The 23,712-nt window shown below is 39.0% G+C and overlaps 1 protein-coding gene across 1 annotated transcript in view; it reads left to right on the forward strand.

Moving 5' to 3' along the window:
* ATP10B (ATPase phospholipid transporting 10B (putative)) overlaps positions 1-18,547 on the forward strand; it is a 140,498-nt gene extending 121,951 nt beyond the window's left edge. Inside the window, exons 11-23 of the mRNA XM_039701857.1 lie at positions 726-905; positions 1,445-2,030; positions 2,547-2,653; positions 3,339-3,465; positions 4,952-5,136; positions 7,218-7,530; positions 8,685-8,761; positions 9,305-9,430; positions 10,507-10,707; positions 11,300-11,380; positions 11,492-11,596; positions 12,072-12,259; positions 14,964-18,547. Coding sequence (XP_039557791.1) covers positions 726-905; positions 1,445-2,030; positions 2,547-2,653; positions 3,339-3,465; positions 4,952-5,136; positions 7,218-7,530; positions 8,685-8,761; positions 9,305-9,430; positions 10,507-10,707; positions 11,300-11,380; positions 11,492-11,596; positions 12,072-12,259; positions 14,964-15,462 — 2,775 coding nt within the window. The 3' untranslated portion in view covers positions 15,463-18,547. The remainder of the gene's footprint in view (positions 1-725; positions 906-1,444; positions 2,031-2,546; positions 2,654-3,338; positions 3,466-4,951; positions 5,137-7,217; positions 7,531-8,684; positions 8,762-9,304; positions 9,431-10,506; positions 10,708-11,299; positions 11,381-11,491; positions 11,597-12,071; positions 12,260-14,963) is intronic.
* The last annotated feature ends 5,165 nt before the right edge of the window (positions 18,548-23,712 follow it).

Consider the following 23,712-nt stretch of genomic DNA (forward strand, 5'->3'; position numbering starts at 1 on the left):
GTTGGTTCATGGGAAGATGTCTTTTAAATTTGGAATTCCTTGTTAAATATGGCCCAGAATTTAATCCAAACTAGATTTTGCTAACATTAAATTTCTATTAAAAGTAATACTCCCATAGTTCTACATCAAATTAAATTGTAGGGAAGTGACATTGTTAAGTAGTTTGTTTTGCAAATTTAGATTTTATTAGAAAGAGAGTGGTGGTAAAACTACAGAAACATTTCAGGAACAAGTAAATATGTATTTATTTATTTATTGCAAAAACTGAAGAAAAATTTGAGAGCACTTCTATTTCTGAGTGCAAAATGAAACTGCTCTGGAAACAAAAAGTGATAGTGCTGTAATTAAACCATAAGCACAAAATGTTCTCTGTTGAAATAACTATCAGCTTCCACACTGAACTGGGAGACCCCAAGTATACATTCATCTGGAATGCCCTTTAATTCAGGAGTGAGCAGTTTCCAAGTTAAAGGATACAGTATAGATTTTTGTGATTTTTAGTAGATCTCAAAAGAAATAAAATTCTGAGATCATCTTCCTTTTGAAGATGCATTTCCTTCTAATTATCTAGTGATGCAGCTTTTTGAAATACATAATCTTTCCATAGATGTTAAGCACAAAAGGCATTTTCTAGGTCTAAATTCAAGAAATCTATGAAGTTGCCAGTTATTCCTTGAGGACAAGGGTAAATGAAAATAATCCTGACTGAGTAATTTCTCTTCCAGGAAAAGGACGTGACTCCCGACAGCAGGCTGCTGAGGCGAGTGCGAGAAGCTGCCCTCCAGACTGAAAGCTTCTCTCCTTTTATCCATATGAAGACTTCCACATCCTTTACTGACTTTTTCCTTGCTCTTGCCATTTGCAATACAGTTCTGGTCTCCACAGCTACTGAGCCAAGGCAAAGGGTAATCTAACCTTAAATACATGAGGAAAATGTATCATGCTTCCATTTAACAACATAGCGTCCAGTGAAAACTGAAGTGGTGAAAAACTGTTTGTTTGAGAGTTGGCCTCTAGTTCCTTTATATTTTCTGTAATATCTACTGCTTCCATGCCTGTGTATCCCTTCCTAGCTTGTTGTCTTATGTTTGAAGGCTACCACAGGATCTGCACTTTTTCTTTTAGATTTTATATTATATATGCTGTAAGAGGTTTGTTGAACACCCTGGGTTTTCTCTGATCTGCCAGGCAATTGACAGAACTACAAGGGCTTCATTACATCTTTGTTTCAGAAGCAGATATACAAATCACCATCAAATTTGGATGCCATCTCACATATGGCTTCTCTGTTAAGTCTTTCCACCACAGTTAAATGGCAGGAGAGGGGAAAACAGGAAGTTGCAGTTATTGTTATTTAGATGCAGAAAAGTAGAGAGAGGTTTTGAGAAGGGTCTTAAAGTTCACATTTATTTATTTTTAACCTTCATTTTTCTCCTATTTCTAGGTCACAATCCCACCACCAATAAAACCTTCAGGAATCACCCTGGAGAAGATTCATCAGATATTTCAAAGGCTAAAATTAGCAAGCCTTAGTCAATCTTTTTCATCATCTCAGTCTAGCTCACAACTTGGTGCCAGCTTCAGCGCAAAGAACACCGAGGAGCCTCTTGCTGTGCTGGAGGGCTGTGACAATGAAAACGACGGCTCTGCCAGCAGTGGAGGCCAGGAGCTCCAGGACAAGGGCAGCACAGAGATTGGTGCTCCTTCCTTGGATGAAGTGTTTGGGTCTGCAACCAACACTTCTCTGCCAACAGAGTTTTGTTACGAGGCTGAGAGCCCAGACGAGGCAGCTCTGGTCTATGCTGCCCAGGCCTACGGCTTCATCCTGGTGTCCCGGACGCCCGAACAGGTCACAGTGCAGCTGCCACAGGGCACGCTGCTGACATTTGACATCCTCTACACCCTGGGGTTTGACTCAGTCAGGAAAAGGATGTCTGTGGTGGTGAGACACCCTCTAACCCAGGAGATTGTTGTCTACACAAAAGGTGCTGACTCTGTAATAATGGACCTGCTGGACAACTCCACCACAGGTAATTAGCCAGGGAGATTTTTCTGCTGTGTCTACTGACAATAAGTGTGCTGTAGTTTTTTTCTGCATGAAATACTATATCTAGATATTAGGAGTATAAAGAAAGAATAAGCTTTGTCTAGTGTTATCCTTGCAGATCAGAACTGAGATATTTATTCAACTTCAGAAGTGCTTAGAATATGAAATGGGATAATTAAATTCACTGGTAATACTAACCCATGGGGATTGTGTACTCTGCAATAATACTGTCATAAGGGCCTGACTGTTGTTTTTCAGGTTGTCAGCAAGAGTGCTGTATTATTAACAAAAAAAAACCCCACAAGTAATGTTATCTTAAAGGAAACAGGAGTTTTAGCAAGATTTCAGCTTCTGCACAGCCAATACTTTTGAGCTTTTCAAGAACTTGGTATTATAATGGAATCCAGTTTTCTCCAATGCCAACTTTTTTTAATCTTTGGCCATTAGATTGAAAATTATCTGTACTTAAAATATGGAATCTTCTCCTTGTGTTTCATAGGTGACATTAGCTCAGATAAGAGACAGAAAAGAATAAAAGAAAGAACACAGAAGCATCTGGACTACTATGCCCATGATGGACTGAGAACCCTGTGCATAGCTAAGAAGGTGGGAGAGCACCAGGTTCCACACATGTCAATAAAATTGCCAGAAAAATATAGTGATTATAATTCTGCTTCAGACAACCAGCCAGATACAGCCCATCTCTTTGTCCCTCTATTTGCCTTGTCTGGAGTCTTTTTTTTCCTTTTTCCTCAATGTGACCAAATGAGAGGTTTTTAGTCAGTCTCAAAACATTTATTTCTGTTTCTGCTGTAGTAACTCCTCTGAGTTACTGAGTAGCTGACCTACTCTACAATGCTTCCAAGCAAGAAACAGAGTCTGCAGAGCAGCCAACCTTTTTCTCTTTTGCTTGGCATTCAACTTTCAAAAACCTTACTCTCAGCCTGAATTAGTGAATTTTAGTGTCATACTTTCATACAGAAGTTGTCAATGTGCAACAAATAGATCATATTCAAGCTCTGGAGAAATGTAGATCAGCCCTCAGAAACTGTGTGCTCTCAGCTAAGCAAGAGTTGTGTGAGCAAGTTTCTATATGTCACATTTTTGAGTCTCAGCTGTAGATCATTTGTACAAACTACTTGTTCTTGCAGTTTTCTATTGGAAAAGTTATTTTAAAGATGACACAGTACTTTACCAGTTTGGATAGGAGTTGAGTCTCTGTGATCCAGAATGTTGGCATTCCTCTCTTATTTCAATTTCCAATAAACACTGTTTAAATTGTGTTGTGCAGGTCTTGAATGAAGATGACTTTAAAAAATGGGCCAATTTTCGTCGGGAGGCAGAAGCTGCAATTGACAACAGAGAGGAGCTGTTAATAGAGACAGCACAGCATCTGGAGACCAAACTCACCCTGCTGGGTAGCTAAAAATAAGAATTGTCATTGCATGAAGTATCACTTGCTCTCCTGTGATAGTCTTGGCAGTATGGCAGATAACAGCTTATACTAATTTATATCTAAAATACTTCCTCTGTGGTTTGGAAATCTCCAGGCTAGGGAGATAAAATCCAATGACAGTGTCTATACAAGTTCTCATGCATTTTGGGCAGCAGTAACTTTGAAAAAGTTACCTGAAGCTGTTGTGTGCCCTGAGCAAAGAATATGCACATCAGCTGTTACTGTGGCTCAGCTGACACACAAGTTCCCACAATTCAATTGTGCATTCATAGCCGTAGATAAACCTATAAAATACTGTAAATTAACTTCCATTTTGAGCACACATTCTGAGGGAATTTTGGTAATTGAACTGTATTATAAAATCCAGTAACTTGAACATGTAGGTGTTTTCCTACTGAGTTCCTGCTGTTGTTGCATTGTTGTGCTTGCTTTGTGCACTTTGTAAAAAGATGTTTAGCATTAAAACTTACATTGATTGACATTTCTGCATCATTCATCACCATCATATCTAACATCATTCTGTTAAATTATGGAACACTGCAGTGCTTTCTGTTCTATTTTGTTTGCAAACATTTTGTTCTTTACGACTGATTTTTGGAGTTGTCTCAGTCTCATTTTTCTCTGACTGCAATTTGTGCCCATACTTTGTTGGATTTCTGCGATTGCAAGCAATAGCTTGCATTATGGCTTCTCATAATCTCTGCAGTGATTTAAAAAATTAGAGTAATAATGGTAAATGCCATAAGCAGACCACATAAGAGTTAATGTAGATCTTGTCAGAGTCTGTTACCTTTGCCAATTACTAAGGCTCTATATGCTTTCACACTTCAGTTTGCAAAATGTGTTCCCTTAGCCTAAATCAATATCTATCTTTAATGTACCACAGTTACAGCATCTTCAAACTGACCTCTAGTGGAAGGGATAAGGAGTATTGTAACATTCAGATGGTCATTTCCCAACATCATCAGGATGAATGTTGGCATCTGCTTCTAAGTTTGTGCATGTTCAAAAAGAAAACGTACTGTACTGTTTCTTCTGCCTTTGATGGCTGAAGCATCTGACTTGACAACAGGGACAGCATCCATTTAAACAGTCAAAGTTCATCTTTTCTGGTTGCTTTGATGGGACTTAATGCAGTATTTTTAAAATTCATATGCTGTGATTCCTCTGCCAGCACATTGTCATTTTGGATTATTAGGAAGAAATGAAATGCATTGTTCTTGCAATGAGCAAAATGAAGAGACAGAACTTGATTGTTGACACATTCAGACCTTAATCCAAATGCAGATCATGTGCCTGCATGTTTATTTGTTGGACAAAACCTTGTTTCAATTCTCAATAAGTTCAGGAGCGTGTCTGGAAAGCAAAGAGCTTTCTTTAAACAAGAAAATAGCAACTTGATTTTCAAGAAGAAGAAAATTATTTCTCTTCTTTTCCTATTTGCCCAGGAGCAACAGGGATTGAAGATCGCCTGCAAGATGGAGTACCTGACACTATTGTGTCTCTCAGAGAAGCTGGGATAAAAATTTGGGTGTTGACAGGAGACAAACAGGAGACAGCAGTTAACATTGCATACTCCTGTAAGCTTCTGAACCAAAGGGATACTGTCTTCACCATTAACACTGAAAATAAGGTGAGTAAAGAAAGACAAAATGCACAGAATTTCCTATCTTACCTTTTCTTTGTGTCTTGCAGTTTGGCATTCTGTTGCTTTAGACCTCACTTAACAAAGAACAGTCAAAAAAACCCAAATAGCATTAGGAGCAAGAGGCACAGTGAGCTCAGCTCCTCCACAGGCTGGCAGGAGGCTGTGGAGGGCAGGCAGGGCTTCCTTGTGTGACCAGACAAGTCACACATCTGCGTTGTCTCAGGTTTTCTCTCCAGAGAACCAGGTTACCAATACAAGCTTGCTTTTCTCAATAAACCTATTGTGAGGATTAAGTAAATACTGTTAAAATACTGACTGTTTTCCTTATGGTGGCATTGCATGGAGCAGTGAGATGGCCTGGTTTCCAACTGCTTTTGTCTGCAGCTCTCTAAAGGAGAAAAAGCACTGTGCAAATATCTGTCTCTTTCAATGTCATGGAAATAGAGAAACACGCAAGGATGATGTGGAATCTGGCACAGAAAACATTCCAAGGTGTAATTCCATTTGAAACACATATCTGCTTTAACAGGAAGCAGAATGAATACATTTAGGATGGAAATTAGACTTGTGTCAGAGCAGAGATGCTACAGGCAGGACCACCCTGGCTCCTGGAAATGCTGGCATGGTCACTCACCCACAGCAGCCTCAGTGCCCTGGATCCAGGCTCAGAGGCAACCTGCACACACATGGGGACTTTGGGAATCCTCTTGGTTCAGGGGACACTGGAGATTCTCCACAATAAGATTTAGTTTCCTCACTTTCAAAATTAAACCAAAGACAAACTTCTGAAAGAGGCTCCCAATAGCAGCAATGAAGGACACAAGTAATATATACAAAGCATTTAACCTGTAATTTTGCCAAACTTAGGTCTGGAAGTGGTGTCAGTGGGAAGGGCCTCTCCTTACCCCTGAGCCTAGCAGATTATTCAAACACTGTAAATTAAATATCTTCCAAGAAGATGCAACATAATTAGATAGCTTGGTGGATTTGTTTCAAAAGGCAAGTCAAGGCAAACCAGGAATTTCCACTACTGTTTTTGGTTTGTTCACAGAAAGATGACGTTTCTTCAATAATTTTAGGGGTTTTAAGTGTTCATGCTAGGTGCAGGTTTTTATTAGATGCCAGAGGTACATTTGATTCCAGAACCTCCCACTTAAGTGTAATTTAAATCTTGCAAACATCCTACACATGTACCTTATGCTACATAAAGTGACAATAACATTATAGAACTGAATCATCACTCAATAGAGCTGACAGAAAAGGCAGAAAGAGGACTGATTAGCTCCTCAGATATTCAGGGCCATGCCACAGAAGGAGGACTTTGAGTACTAAGAGGGAGCAAAATAACTTTGATATCATTTTGGATTTTCTCTCCAGTTTAGGAGATCTGGATGGGAGTGGTGAAAGTTTTCCCCTTAAATCTGTTTCTATCTAGTACTAAGTCAATTCCAGTTGTTGGCATCTAAAAGGAGACTTGATCCAACATGAAGCAGATTTGCTAAGACAGAAGGGCATTGTTTTTGAGGCACAGTGCTTGAAAATATGAAGTTTTATTTCTGTTTCTAATTGTGAAACATGCCTGATGTGTGACTTAGAAAAGGCCTAACTCTGGAAGTTACTGGGTGATTTTGAAAATGTGGACCTCTTGTTTCTCTTACCACCGTTTATTATCTCTGGAAGCCAGTGCTGCAGTATCTCACATCATTCATATCAGAACTAGATTTTTCAATCTCCTTAAAAGAAAATATTTTCTTTTTAATTTCTGAACTCTCAGCACAAAGGCACACATGCCTTCCTGATGTAAAGATTATTATATTTTCTTTTAGAATAATTCCTTACCTCAGCTGATAAAATGTGCGCTGTTTTCACTGAGGGATTGGATGGTGTCGTATTGAAATAATCTCCAATCAGATGAATCAGTGCATTTCTCAGTAAATTTCCCCTAATGCTCATCTGATAGGCTTAAACCCACTGGCACGATTATACAAACATACATTTGGCAAGGTGCTGTGCTGTAAAGGGAGATGGAGATAACTATTTCTAGCACCACCTCTGTTTTCTCACAGGAAACTTGTGAATCTCTCCTGAATTTAACCCTGGAAGAGGTGAAGAAGAATTACGAGTACGACAAACCACAGAGGAAACTTTTTGGCCTCATGCCACCATCTTTCTCAGTCCCTGAGGCCCCCGGCCCCGAGTTTGGGCTGGTGATCGACGGGCGGACGCTGAACGTGATCTTGCAGGGCGGGCTGGAGGAGAAGTTCCTGGCGCTGGCGCGGCACTGCCGCTGCGTGCTCTGCTGCCGCTCCACCCCTCTGCAGAAGAGCATGGTGGCCAAGCTCGTCCGGAGGCAGCTCAAAGCCATGACCCTCTCCATAGGTACCTCCCCTCTGCATCTCACACAGACACCTGAAAGCAGGGTCTCTCCTGGAGAGAAGTGTGTGGGATATGTTGTACGGGGCAGATTTTTGTGCCTCAGGTAGACGCAGTGAGCAAGCAGCATTGGTTAATCTTTCCTGATCAAAACCCATCTAAAAGTTCTGCTTCAGCTTTCACAAAGCAAATCTGCCCTCCTTTAAACAGGATGAAGGCACTCCAGATTCAGAATCTCCCAGCAGTGCCTTTCATGCACATCAGTACAAACACATGTACATATTACCTCCAAAATGTCCTTGTTTTGGGCCTGGAAATCACTCATGATTAGTCATTATTTTATCTTTTCATAAAGCCCTTTTCCTGTCAGACTTTCCCTGGTGAAAACAGAATTATCTCCAGAGTGGTATTAAGCACTGACTCATTTGCCTTTTACCTCCAAATATTGTGAAATGCTTTGAGTCTCCTTCCACACTTTTGGTAAGTGATGCCACTAAAATCCTTGATGAATTGATTTAGATGACTCCAAACTAAACAAATACACTTCTGTAACAAAACAGAAAAGGAAGTCTATTGTATTTTTGAAATATTACTTTGCCTTACAGTTCAAACCATAAGCTTTCAGCCTTCTGCATCATTTACTTTACCAGCTAACCTAATTTACAGTCTCCACATTGCAGGCAATAAGCATGGTCATTCTTTCCCTGGAAATTTGGTTACATATTTGACATATTGCTGCGAGTTGAAATGAGCAAAATAATTCTTGAAACTGGCTTGTTATGTTGTCATCTGCAATCAGATTTGTCATAGATTCAGAGAATTCAGTGAAATAAGGTGTTTCAAAACATGTTCCTGGGCATATGGTCTTGGCCAAGCAGAAACACAAAATGATGCTGATGTAAATGGTGTTGGGGTTGCTGTGTCACCACCCAGCTGGTCCCAATGCTGGATTTTGTTCTGGTGAAGCCAGGTCTCCTGGGAAGGAGGGAGACCAAGACCACAGCCTTGATGCTGTGCTTGATGCCATTTATCAGTTCCCCTGATCAAGCTGCATGGTAGTACAGAATATTTTAAATAATCAGCATAGCTGAGATTATTTCCTCCTAATGGAGGCACCCTTTCTTGCATTGTCATTGTTCACCTCTGTCTTCCCATTCTAGGGGATGGTGCAAATGATGTAAGTATGATTCAAGCAGCTGACGTTGGAATTGGAATATCTGGCCAAGAAGGCATGCAGGTATCCTCTCAGTTTCTTTCCTCTTTTGCCAGGTAGTCCCTTAAGACTTAACAAGTTTCATAGCGGCCCTACACTCTCAAGTGTCATCTTTAAAATGCAAGTTGGCATCATAAATTAATATGCAGTTTGTAATTATGGCAAAAAAAAAAGAGCATTTTGAGCCAAAAAATTGTCATATGAGGACAAACCTGTGTTTGCTCATGAGACTGGAAAATTAGCAGATGTCTGCCCAGTGTTAGGTGAGCATGTGCTTTCTGAATCTTCTCAGCTGCTGCATTTCCAGGTTTCCAGGTTTTGTGGATTATCTTCCACAGTCTTCTGCCCTTCTGTCCTTTCCCACACATTCCCCTTCCTTATTCCCCTTAAATGGAAAGCTCTGCAGAGACAGAAAGTTCCAACTATGTTCTTGAGGGTTAGTTTGTTAGTTTGTTTCTTCTACAATATTTAATAGTAGGAAATTACTTCAATGTCTATGTTCAAATTTTGTTACACAGCATGTGAAAAGGATGTATTGTAAATGACCTTCTGTTCCTTCTCCCAAAGGCTGTGATGGCCAGTGACTTTGCAATATCCCGATTTAAGCATCTCAAAAAGCTCCTTCTTGTCCATGGACATTGGTGCTATGCTCGTCTGGCAAAGATGGTGATTTACTTTTTCTACAAAAATGTGGTAAGATGATTAATATTATTAAGTTTTCATCCTAGCAAAGGTTAATTCCAGGTCTGAGGGCTTTCTTGGTTGTTTGTTTTTTTTGTTTTTGCAGGTTATACTCTTACTTTTTATGAAGCTACAGTTCATGTTTCTTCACTTTGCAAGTTTATAGTATGCCCCTTCCTTCTTAGCAAGGTGCTGCATAGAGCATAGAGAAAAATACAGGCTCTAAATATATTTTGAAATAGCATTATTCCAGAGGGAAAAAGGACTCAAGGCTTAGCAACTTTATATGGCAGCACAAGAAACTTTATTAATAATACCCATGAGCCTCAAAATAAAATTTGCATAAAGCAGATCAGATTATTAGCACTCAAATGTAGATGAGTGTTCACTAAGAACTGCCTGCCTGTAAAACCTCTGAATTTTTATAGGAACCACTTGCAAGTAATGATGCATTCATATCTGTCATTTTTATTAAAAATTTAATGTATATGCAAATGACCCATGCATTGAAGTATGATACAAAGTGGAAAAAATTAATTCAGTTTCTATGAGACTGGGAAAACAAGTCCATTTGACATGAAATACACTCTGAGCATGAAAGGCTTTTTACCTAGAATTCAAGGTATCTGTTTTTTGTGAAGTTTTTAATAATTTTCAATAAGGATTGCTTCTTATTACTGTTAAAATTTGTAGTGAAAATGAACAATTTTGCTTTTTTTGACTGGACATCCTTTTAGAGTTCAAAGGCTATTTATTTGCAATGTGAAATAGTTCTCCAGACTAGGATGCTGCTGTTCTTTAATCTCCCCCATATCATTAGGGAGCAGCACGTCTTTGATTCCACATGGACAACGAGATTCTAAAATCTGGTGCTCAGGGCTGTGAACAGTTTACTTAATTATTCTCTGACATGTTCTCAAAGAACCATCATGGCTTTTTAAAAGCTGTATCACAGTCGATCACCCTTAAGGTGTATTGCTTTATGGAATGAAGAGCAGTGCCCTTAACCAAAATCCTGAACTCTTAATTACCAGTGTCTCAATAAACGCCACAGGTGTAACTGTGTGTTTGTATTTGCTTCTCCCCAGTGCTACGTCAACCTGCTCTTCTGGTACCAGTTCTTCTGTGGCTTCTCAGGCAGCACCATGGTAGATTACTGGCAGATGATTTTTTTCAACCTCTTCTTCACCTCAGTGCCCCCTCTTCTCTTTGGAGCCCTTGACAAAGATGTTTCTGCAGAAACGCTCCTACGTCTGCCCGAGCTGTACAAGAATGGACAAAATTCAGAGGTATGTCATGATTGCTGAAAATACTGCTTGATAATCCAAAGGACCACAGGTCTTTTTGTTCAGGAATGAGGGAAGGAAGAAAAGAGTTTTGACTTACTTGGAATGTTGAAACAACAGGAGCCCAACCTTCTGTCTCTCCAGTAATGCATTCCACCCCATGGGAGATATGACACCATAGGTCACTACATAAGTTTGAATATGGCAAATAGTCAAATTAAAATGGCACAAAATCAGTGTTGCATTAGAAGAAAGGATTTTTACCAATTTTATAAGTCTAGAAGGAGCTTGGATAAGGAATTTGAGGAATAAGATCCCTTGTGAAGGGATGTGACATTGGCAAAATTCAGCTTTTAATATTCTTGGTAGACTTGGTAATATTCCTAAGGTAAAATTCTTCACTTAACATAGATAAAATGCCTGTTTAGAGATAAGCCTTTGGTTTAATCAGCTGTTCAGGAGGTATTTATTCATGGAAGCAGACCAGTTAGCAATAATTAATAGTTTGAATGGAAGACAAACACCAATTATGTTTGCAGGGCAGGCTAGAGACTTATATCCCATCATAATGACTGTTATCTGTAAACTCCTGCAGATATACAACTTGTCAGCTTTTATTATTACGATGTTGGACGCCTTCTATCAAAGCCTCATTTGCTTCTTTGTCCCCTATTTGGTAAGTAACAGACTTATTAATATTCTCACTCTCCTGTCCTCTTTAGAAGCAGTAAATTCAGTTCTGAATAGTCAGGGTTCCTTCACCACAACCTCTCTGCCTGTTTTGTAGACATACAAAGACTCTGACATAGATGTGTTTTCCTTTGGAAACCCCATCAACACCATCTCCCTCCTGACCATTCTCTTGCACCAGGCTCTAGAAATGAACACATGGGTACGTATTTCACCTGTCCTGTTCACAGCACTGGTATTTTTGTGAATGTTGCATCTTGTGTAGGCATAGAATTCTCGTTCAGAGTCATTTACCTGAATTCCGGGTCACTAAAGGTAAAAGTAACAGGTACACTACAATTTCACATCACAAAAGGTAAGTAACAGGTAAATGACAATTTCACAAAGTGCCAGGATTTGTTATTATCCCCAGGTTAATACCTTCATGTGCACAGTGACAGAATTTGTTTCTATCATGCCTTTGGACAGAACAGTACCAAATACTTGCATGCCTCAATATATGAGGAAGTGTTACATGGAAAACTGTATTCACTGCTGTTTTCTAAATTGCTTTCTGGCTATTTCTCCTACTGCAGATCTCAGTAAAATGCACTGTTAGATGCACTCTTTGCAGCTGCCTTTGTCCCCTCCTGTCTCACACCCAGTCAGGGTCTCACTGGCATCACTTGTGCTTGCAGACCGTGCTGCAGCTGGTGACAATGATCTGCAGTGTGGCTTTATACCTCATCTTCTCCATCATCTACAACGCTGCCTGCCTGCTCTGCAACCCCCCCACCAACCCCTACTGGATTATGGAGAGGCAGCTCAAAGACCCCATCTTCTATTTATTGTGCCTCATCACCCCTGTCATCGCGCTCTTACCAAGGTTTGAATGCTTTCCTGTTCTCCTTTTGTGGGTTTGCAGACATGTGAGTGAAGAAACAATTGTGATGTGAACAGATATGTGATGTGTCAGACACGTGCTGCACGGGGATAATCGATCAGCATGGAAGTCAGATGCCTGAGTTCAACCTTCCAGTTCATGAACCATTCATTCATTCAGTTATATAACCCTAGATCAGTCACTATATATCTTCTACTTTTCCCATCAGAAAAACCTTTCTTTTTGGGGTGCATCAAAATTTACCAGTACAGATCTGCTATGTAATTGTTCACTGTCATAACCACAATGTTGTTGAGCAGATCAAGATTATAAGCAAATCTGACATATTCTTATATGTTTGAGAGTTACGAAATATATTCTTGGTTTTAAGTAAATTATAATGCATTACTATGCTGAATTTAAGAGCATTTCTATCTGAAAAATATTCATTGCATCAGAATTTTAGTTTAACTTTGTATTGCAAAAAATCAGATATGTTAAAGAAGCTGAATTTAAGAGCATTTCTGTACGAAAAATATTCATTGCATCCAGAATTTTAGTTTAACTTTGTATTGCAAAAAATCAGATATGTTAAAGATAACTTTAATTGAAACTGGATAATATTTGGAGAGGGATAGTTATTGTGATGTGTTGCTGAAAAAATGGTTTAAAAATCAGAATTATTCCGTTCCCGTATACGTATGGGAACATTACTACTTTTGGTGTTCAATACATTACTAATTCTTAAAGCAGGTATGTTTTAAGTTGCACCATTTGTTTCAAATATTTATTTGTTATTTGCTTGGACATTGAAAGAAATGGGTTGGTTTGACTGTCTTGCTAGTTTCCCTCTCATCCTAATTCCCATGAAGTAATACAGCACACTGGTATTACAAAATTCAGGACAATATTTTTAGTATCTGATTTTGTAAGTGCTTTAAGGCATTAGAATCTGAGCCTTAACTTGGCTGAAAAAGAACTTTTAAAGAATAGATGGTGTTTTTCTTCAAACTATTATTATTTTCCCATTTGAGTTGAGATGCTCTTGTGATTTTATTTTACATTATATAAGTTCAGATCAGAATAAAGAACACAATTCAGTAAGGTCTCATGTCTTCTAGGCAGGGCATTCTCTTCCAGTCTGTTTTGCTCCTGCATGACTTTTGTTTTCCTATCAGCCTCATTCACAGTGTCATTTTTGACCCTGAGCTTTCTGCTCAGAGCTGCATCCAGCACGTGGTTAGAGAGCTCATGTCTCCATCCTGGGAATTTAGCACAGTTAAGATCCTTGCTGCCTCAGCAGGTTACTGAGATTAAGGGTTATATATTCATATCTTCAAATCTGGACAACTGCTGTTCCTTCATATTGGTACCCCAATTATTTTCTGCACACTCCTTCATCTGCAGAATATCCAGGACCTATTTCTACTCCAACTGAGCTGTGCCAGCAGATCAGCAGTGGTGAAACCACCCTTTGCTGAAATGCACTAAATTTTAACTTCCATTCCATGGTCCATCACACTGTGCTGCTTGCTCCCTATCTCTTCATTTGGTGTCTTGAGGTTCTGGGTTCCTTCTAAGAGGTTTTTTTAAAAATAATTGCTGTCCTGGCTTCTTCCCCTCAGCACTGCCTTTTGTTTGGGCTGCAGGACTCAGGGGAGGTTTGCCCTGTGCCCTGCCTGGCCTCACAGCCTGCAAGTGAGAGCAGTTTACAGGACAGGAGACACAGTTTGCCATTCCTTCTCTGTCATCCTGTCTGGTTTACCTGGAACTTGCACAAAAGATACAGGAAACGAGCTGAGGAGAAAGACACAGGACATTGTGACCCACAGCAGATCTACACAGAAAGTCTTGTGCTCTCCTATGCTCTTAACTTCCTGACCAGCCCTGGGATTCTGTTGGGACTGACCAGCCTGAGCACAGGCACAGCAAATAAACTTCATCCACTCCTGCCTGAGCAAGCCCAAGAAATCCATTGCTTTAAAAGCCCTTTCTGTACTGTTGCTTGTTAGCCTTTTTAATCTTGTAAATCTTGTTTATACACATACATTGAGCAGCAGGATGTGAGGATGGCACCTTTCAAAATGCAGTTTCACAGGGTACCCATGTTTGTTATAAAATACATGTTGAAGCCACCTATGTAAAGGTCAAATACTAATAAAAAGATGCCTTGAAAGAGACTTTGATTTTCACACAAAGCTGACATGACATGGAGAGAGGATGTATGCAGTCTCACAGCACACAATATTTAGTTACATAAGTTCTCTGTCCTGCAAAGGGCAGGGAGGACGTTTCTGTTGCTGCTTTCTGAAAAAAATCCAAAAGCTGAGGTTTTTAACTTCTGGTTTTCTCTTATCTAACAAATTAAGATCTCTTCTTTAGCCTGTTTTAGAAGTATAAATGCAACTTCCATATTTTCAAATATTGCATCTCTTGAGATTTTTTTCTATTTTTCTTCACTTTTCAGCAAACAAGTAGTTATAAATACTAAAAAAAAGTTTAGTATTTACACATATAGTTGACTCTATACAGGTCAAGCTAAATATATAGTAACATGTTGTGTTAAGATCTGGGAGTCAACTTTCATCTGCCAGGTATAAGGTATCTGTACAGTAATGGAAAATTAGTATCTGTATTTGGGAAATATGATGTAGATTATGGAATGAGCCCACTGATAAAAAAATCCATTCCCTTCCTCCTTCATCAGGTTCTTTATTTTTGCTCTACGAGGAACCCTTGGAGCATCTCTTGTTCTGAAAGCACAGCAAGTAGATAAACTTCCTAAGGAGCAACAGGATCTTGAAATCCAGAAACTAAGGTCAAGAAAAGAAATTACTTCGAGTGCACCTCTGGCCGCACCTGCCTCTAATGAGGACCTTGACCCAAGCATCAGCCACTTATGTGTGTCACCATTTCTACATCCAGCAGCAGCCCTGTCTCCCAGGGACACAGAAAATCAGGGAGTTTCTGCCTCTCATCCTCTCGGCAGAAGGACACATGAGGAAGGCTATTACTTCTTTAACAGGTGGGCAGAGGAAGAATCTGCTGCTACTGATTCTTCAGCAGGACCTTCCTCTGGCCATTATCCCCTTGTAGCCAGCAGGGAAACAGCTCCTGGGCAGGATGGTGGCAAACTGACTAAAGATTATCTCAAAAACTTTAATTGCGGAAGCCACCGGCGGTCAGTGAGTTCAGTGACACTCTGAAGAAACGTTCAGAAATGGAACCCACAGCCCATGTGGAGAAGGACTCAACAGGGAAAATAAAAATGTTTATGCTTAGCCATTATTCTCACCAGAAATGGAGAGAGAGGCAACTGGAGTGGTGCAATAGCAACTCCAATATGCAGCTTTGGCTGAATGCATCATTGTCTGGGTTTATCAGTGCATGATTTTTTGATCTTCCTGGTTTGGTCATGTCACAGGAACATTACATGAGCATCGTGCAGTTGCTGAGAATTGCACAATTACTTTCTTTTAACAGATATTTTTGTATCATATTAATAGGGAATACTTGTGAAGTTTCAATGTCGTTATTATTATGCTATTGAGTTAATAGAAAGAGAATCCATTCTTTATTAAACCAAGTCAAAGCAATGCATCCCACTCTAGATTTTTACTATCCAAGTCTTAAAAAGAGCTTAGTAACTTAAAAATTATAATTCTGTGTGAAAAATTACTACCTGCAGATACTAAAGGTACTTGCAGAATAATAGCAATGGAGAGGCATTAGAGAGTGTTCCAGGTTTTAATACATGTACTTTACACATACAACAATATCAGCTCTACAGCCTCTGTTCCCTGAAGAGTAAGATTTTTATGCAGATAGCAGTTTGACCTGATATCGTTAAGAAAAGGACAAATGAGCTTATAAAGTTGAAGAATACAAATACTGAACTACGTGAACTGCCAAGACAACTCGGTGGTAAAAGGAGTCTACTTCTTCATACCTACAAAAGTAGACAGATATAACAAGTCACATTCAAGGATTTATGTCCTAGAATTCTTAAATTGTCCCTGATTTTTCTTCTAGAAATTCAGTTTCTCATTTCAGTTCCCTATATTGTTATGTGGTGCTGCTGCATTCAATCAAGTATGAGTCATGCTCCTCCCCACAGCTGGTCACAATCATTAGCTGATGGATCTCAATAATGGAGATTTTGACAAGCCATCTATGAAGGTGCCTAATCACACTGTAGTAAGTACATGGTGTAAATGGTCTACATGGTGTAAATGACCAAAATATGCATAATATGTTAGCCCTTTTCTGGTATCTCAGGGCAAAAAGATGCAGAAGGAAACCATAAGATGTCACCATCATAACTACTTATTGCAATGCAATGAAAGGTGACTGATATTTCTTATAGAAATGTTGACTAGTAAGACCATTTCCCAAGGTTTTCTTCACAATGTGGGATAAAATCTTACCTAGTTTAAAATTCAAAGCACCTGTACTTTTGTGAATCTACCACTGGTTCTGATTTAATAGGTTTTTAGCCTTTTTTATACGTTCTGTGTTTAGCTATTTACTACCTATGACAACATGTGATCTTTCTAATAACCTATTTAGCAAATGCTAATTTAACTTCTGTATGTTATAATAATTACTGTAGCTAGAGTCTTCAAGTTCTTACTTTAAAACAACTCAACTAAAATTGAGTAGCATATCTCCCAGTGGGATTTCTGGTAGCCAGAGCAAGATCATATGTTAAGAACTCCTTTTGTTACAGTATTAATTGTCAGCAATTAAACAATTCAGTAAGAGATTTCTTTTTTTCTGCTTTATGAGCAAAATGAAGGAAAATAGGTACAGATGAGATTATTGTTAATGGAGGGTGAGATTGCTCAAATGTTTGCTCACTAGCTGGAACAGAGCTGGGGCAGCAAGACTAAAGAACAATCCTTTACCATTCACAGCTTTTTTTTACATTAAATGGCCCATTTCCTTTGAGCTTAAAGATGTCACTTGCTTACACATTGTACTACAAAATGTGAAGTGTTTTATAGAAATAAGTGTGATAAGGTCATGCCTTGCTGTGTTGTTGAGAAAACAAAAACAGAGGTGAAGGAGTGCTTTTCCTACAGTCACCCCTGAGCAGCAAACTCCTGCTTGCAGAGGCTGCTCCTCTGCAGAGCAGGAACCCTTACCAGAAGAGCTAGATGACAAATGTATCTGAATGTGCACGGGGCTAGACAGGATGTGTTTAACCAAATCTGGAAGACTTCCTGAATTGAATGCCAGTTGTATGCTTTCCTGAATTGAAGGCCAAGAATTAATCTCATGTTTTCTCATCAGTCTCTGCAAAACGGTTCTACCATGGATTTTGCCCTGGCTTAGGCAGAAGGGCATACAGAAATAGCATAGAGGGGAGGGAAAACAGGATTGATTAGGAACTCCAGCAAAATAACCCCCTAAAAGCTATTTAGTGATGCATTTCCTGCTGTGTCTGGAAATAAAAGAAGTGGAAGAGTCCTTTTCTAAGTATTTTCTAGGCTGCAACCAAAAATAGTTATGTTGGTTAAAAGAAATAAATAAATAATCAACTTTGCATGGATGCAATTTTGTATGCCTTAAATAATTCTGTAGCTAAACACACAAACTGATAATTTTATTGTGTAGAAGATTGCCACAAATGGTCCAATGGATGAATTTACCCGGAGTTTGCAACATAGAGGAAAACCACCCCTTCATTTTCCTTGATCCTTGAGGAGAGAGAAAGCTGAAATAAACAGAAAAGAAAGGCAGCACCATGCAAGGCTTGACCTCTGCAGTGCAGCTGGCTCCAGAGCTTTCTATATCTCCCCTCCAGTGCTGCCAGCCATCCTCTGAAGCAGATGCTGCCTCAGTTTGGACCCATATTAACTGCTAAACAGTGTGATCTTCCTTCTGCTCCTGGCTATGCACTTACCATGAACTAGCTCTTGTTAAAAAAAAATGTTGAACAGGCACTTACTTCCCTTTGATCATGAGGTAAATTAGCTGAGACTATCCATCCTTTGGGGATGTAAGATCAAGAGAAAAAACTTTCTTTTCCAGTGAAAACAAGCCTACAGCAAGACAGATACTCTCCTAAGGAATTTCTTTGGAAGAAGGGAAGTGTATTTACTAAATGGGTTATTTAGACCTAACTGGATTTCCAAGGTAGCTTTATTTATTTATTTCAAGACATATTTAATAATACTGTCAAGGTCCATGTTCCATTAATTCTAATGTGAATGCTCCATAACAGAACAGGTGTCTCATTTTTAATGTAACCTCTGGTGATACTCAATATTTCATATGCTTGGATAATAAAACAATTAAATAATGGAGGGGTGTGTGAAATTACTGCATTTTTTTTATTCTTGTCTATGATGTTACTTTAATGATTCTGCATATGGAGCAGTGCTTTGAGCTACACATAGCTTTACCTACGTGAAAAGGAGGAGGTGACATCTCACAGGGAGGTGAGCAGGAACTGACCTGCCAGGTCTGTTGGCTCACAGATGCAGTCCCCTGCTGCTTGTGTGGGCAGTGAAGAGCCATCCCTCATGTTCTCAAAACAGGCAAAATCTGGGCTCTTTTAACACGAGATGCAGGGAGTGCAAACACACATACACTTTGTTCATGTCTGTCTCAATACAGCCAGCTGGAGATGTCTCTGGCAGTTATTGCTGATTATCTGCTGCAAGTCAGCAATAACTCTGCAGTGTAAAACCCAGAACTATCCAGGTGTGAGAGAGGAAGGATTCCAGCTTGTTCTCTTTCCTTACATATCTCTTTTAATACTCTGTGGAGATGAGTTCTCTGCTGAAGCACAGCAAGCAGCTACTTTTCCCAAAGATAAATTGCATTTACTTCCCCACTTTGTTGGCTGATGCTGCAATGTGTAATTCATTTGTTTGGCTGTAGTTTGAGGTATGAGTACAGAGCTATTAACTTAGGGGTAAGGTGACTGCAGGCAGGATGTGGCATGATTAGATACTTGTAAGCAGCACTGATGAGTAAAAATATAAATGTGGAGACAAGAGGCTCTTGAAGATAATGGTCACAGAGGGTGGGATTTAAAGGGATGACCAAATAATACTGAAGAGCTATAAAGAACTTTTGACATTGCCAGGGACTGGAACTTGCTGCAATTATCAGTACATGAGACAACTGTAAACAGAACTTGCTGTCTGGCTCTTTAATATAACACCAGCTTATGCTCATTTACATGAGCATGAATTGAGTCTGAATCATTATTTTTCAAAAAAGATCTGAGGATCTGTTGTCTGAAGGCATAGAAGGCAATGGTTATTCCCCCACATTCCCAGTGCAGCTACTGAAGTATCTTCCACATCCAGCCATACTTTCCCTGTTAGTGCCCAGAGAACTGGTGTGCTCATTGTGTTCTTCAGCAGGAGAGCAGAGCTCTGTAAATTATCCACATAAATGACAAAAGGGTCAAGTTTTGGCTCACAGAGACTAAATTTTGACCTTCACAGAAACCATGTCATGCTACTGCTTTCTTGTACCCATTACTGTACAACACCATAAAGCTGAGACAAAAATTTAATGGAACTGGGAGGGGAAGCAGTAAAAATATTTGCAATAAGTAGACAACACAATGGAAGAAGAGTCTAAACAGAGGTGGTTCCTGCCTTTTGTATTCCTCTCTATTTTACTAACATTTTTCTGTTTAACATCAAACAAATCATTTAGGGAACTTCCAGACATTTATTGGTTTTATTCAAAAAAGGACAAACAGAAATCAATAGGCTACAGGCAGGTCAGTCAAGTGCATTTGAAATCAGTTGGCTTCCCCTGGAGTTTTATTAGTGCCTATCTCATTTTGTGAATACTTTAATTCTAAGGACTTTTGTCAGGAAGAACAAATATGTCAAAGCTCAGCCTGAATGGATCTTCTTTCACATTGTTTAGGCAGCTTGTGGCCAGTGATTTCATGGTCTAAGTCGAGATCTGAAGAGCAGAGGAGACTTGCATTCTGTTCCTGTGTACATGGGATCGAATGGGAGTGAACCATCAGTATCAAGACCAGGAGTGCACCATAATGATAAAGGAAGAACATGAGCAAGTCCAAAACCTTCTGGAGCTTTCAAAAAAAAATTCCTGAAGTGATTTCCATCTCTGTTCACACATCATTTAGGGCTTTAGATGTCCACCTAACGTGCTTTATGAGTTGAACAAGGGAAGTGTGCATTCATGCATGTTCTTGGTTAACTGCAGAGGACTGTAAAGAATGGCCACACTCTTGCAGTTGCTAAAATGAGCATGGTTTTAATCATGTTTTGAGAAGAGGTAATGCTGTACAGACTGAAACAGGATTTCTCAAAAATTTTTAATGTATGAATACTGGGAATCTGTTCTTAGGATCCTTTCTCAATTTCATAACCTTCAATATCACAGCAGGGGGGAATATAGCACACAGACATCAAAGAGACAGAATTGTGCTTGCAGCTATTAGTTCTTACATAAAAAATCCAAAGCTAAAATTTAGAGCCAATAGGAGTCTAACCCTCCAACACTCTTCAATAATGCGGTCCAAGCACCACACCAAATAAACTTTTTTATTCCTAATACTGATTTTGAAGGCAGGTTTTGTAAAAGGAATGTTCTGGCACCACATGTGCATTTGACTTGCATTCTTTAACACTTAAAAGGATTTGCAGTTTCTCGAAATTATTTATTTGTGGTATATTTGTGATATATTTTCACAGAATCAAACAACAGTCCAGTGTCTCAGGAGAGAAAGACAATCCATGTCACCTAATTGTCTATGCAAGTCTTAATTAACAAAAAAAACAAACTCAAACCCTGTGAGAAAGGGGATTAGCCCTACAGTGGAGCATGCTTGAGGAGAACCTGCTACTGGAGTTTAGAAGATTCATCCATTGCCTGACATCAAAATAGTTTTTTTTTACTTCCAGATTGTAGAAATAGATCACAATAATGGTAGGGATCTGGAACAAGCTCATAGGCTGTGAAGACTTCCCTGGTGTACAAAGCAGTATCAGAATCTGCTTCATACCTCACCTGTTATTGTAAGCATGAAATGTGCAAATGTTCCCCACTGCTGTAAATGTCAGCATGCTGGGGGCAAGTGCTTTGATTTTTTATCAGCAAATAGTGTTAAATTGTATAGTGTTTAACCATGCTTGGTAAGAGTGATGAACTTCAAGGAATGAGTTTCCTTCCAATCACTCCATCTTCAGTTCAGAAAATAATTTATAAAATCCTGAAAAAAACTTCCTCAGTCTGCTGAGCACTAAAATACAAACCATTTAGACACAAACATTACTTTGATTGAGGAAATCAGGTATTTGATCATATAATTTGCAAATAAACTTTGAAAATCAGACCTCTGATTTTCTGGCACCTCTAGGCAGTGAAATATTCTGCATTTACAGAAGAGTATACAATAGCTGATAGGACACAGCCTAAAAACTGCTGATTTCTAAATAAAGCAGTTGTATTTACCAGGCCAGAATGTAAGTGGTCAGAAGGTGGGAGTGCTCTGCTGGAGTAACTGAAGTCTGGGGTTTTATATGTGTGGAGAATCTCACCCACACCCCCCACCTGCTCATTCCAAAAGGAAAGGTGCAGGTAAAGGCATGGAGGAGACTTGTATAGGGGTTAAAAAAATATAAAATTTCAAATACCAAAAGCATAGTGGAAGATAATACTGGTAGTATCTTAGCAACCAGTGAAACTTGAGGAAAAGCTATACAGGGAAATCAGCTACAGCCCATTTTAAGGCCTCTCTCTGGTTTACATTTGTTATGTGTTTCTGAAAATGGCTTTGTAGTCACAGTATTTAAAAATATTTTTATTGGAGGACTTCATCATCTTCAGTTTCTGCTGAGGGAAGACACATTTTTATATTTGGATCAGTAATTACTGATTTATTAGAGCAATTTCATCAGTGTGTGCCTGCCTTGAGGGCAGATTAGAAGAGACAGCAGTGAAAGGAGGGGTTGGTGCTGTGCCCTGTGGGGTCAGTGGCAGAGCCTCTGCTCTTTCAATGGCACAGAGACAGGGCCTGCATGTCCTGAGAAAATGGACAGTTTTTGTGTGATATCTTCTCCTTTTTTTCTGATTACAATGGTTTCATCACTGTAACTACAGTCTCGATTTCCAGGATTTCTGTGTCACCCCAATACATAGAAAATTACAGGGTTATGTTTTTTTTTTTAAATCGTCTGAAGTAAAGATATTTGCTTCATAGCAGTCAAGGGGCTTATGGCAAAATTTTATCACAATGCAGAATTAATATGACATCAGTCTGTTTTCAAAACATCCGATTTCTATTCAGTGCTTTTGGAATAAAAATGCAGAAATCTTGAAGGAAAATGGAATTTGCAGAGTTAGTCAAATATTAGAATAATTGATACACATAAATGCCAATACATTAAAGATTCATATTCACTTTGTTGCTCTTTGATTGTAGGAGTTTCAGCACCTATTGCATGCTATTATTTCTATCATTATTAACCTTCACAACAATGACCACAAACATCAAATTTTAAAAATTGTTGAAAGTATGTTCTTAAATATTTCCTATTTGTTACATATAGTAATTTTTTATTCTCATACTAGAAAGTTATAATTACCTAAGGAAAAGACGAAAATAGCATAAAGTGAAAATTAGTTTTGTTTTATATGAAGCAGATATCCAAACATATTTTGTGGGCAAACCTCTGTGCTGCAATTTATTCAGACCTGCTTGCTGTTCAGTGATAAATGAACATCTTTCTAAAGATTGACAAGAAATAGGAAATTATCCAGAATCCCCTAAATGCTCAGTTCCAAGAAATATATTGTCTGCTTAATAGTCTTTATCTTGCTCTAATCAATACTGTCACAATCGAACAGATTGTTCAGCTCACAAAAGGCAAGCAGATAATTTACTGTAAAAACATTTTTATTGCCTTGTGTATAGGTCTTTCTTTGTTAAGCCACTAATGGCTCAACTGTGCTAAATAATCAGACTTTTGGGAAGAGGAAAATAAATAACCTTACTGAACTACTGATAAAGAAACTGTACACAAGTAGTTTTAATCATGTTTCAGTAAGACTTAAGCTCTATGTATTGAAACTCTCTGTCACCAACAGTAAGGTCTTATAGGTCTTGCTATTTCCTGTAAATTCATCCCTCTCCAGGGCCTTTTGTCTTGCTACCTGACTTGGAGCTGGCTCAAGGGCAATTTTTAATCAGTATTTTGAGCCAGCTCGCTCCCCAGGCTGTCCTTGGCCAGCCCCTGAGGATGGTCTTCCCTCAGTACAGAGGTCCCAGGGCAGAAAGATGCAGGTGCCAGCAGCAAAATGGATAATTGTGCTGCTAAACAGAAACAAAACATGCCTTGGCAAATGTCTTTTTTCCAGAGCTATCTGTGCAACAAATGCTTTAAAAAGTTTCTCCCTCTGCAACAGCACTCAAACAAAACCAAAATGCATAAACACCTTAAACCCACCAA

The sequence above is a fragment of the Passer montanus genome, unplaced genomic scaffold (genome assembly GCF_014805655.1).
Source record: "Passer montanus isolate IOZ18808 unplaced genomic scaffold, ASM1480565v1 scaffold15, whole genome shotgun sequence".
Taxonomy (NCBI): domain Eukaryota; kingdom Metazoa; phylum Chordata; class Aves; order Passeriformes; family Passeridae; genus Passer; species Passer montanus.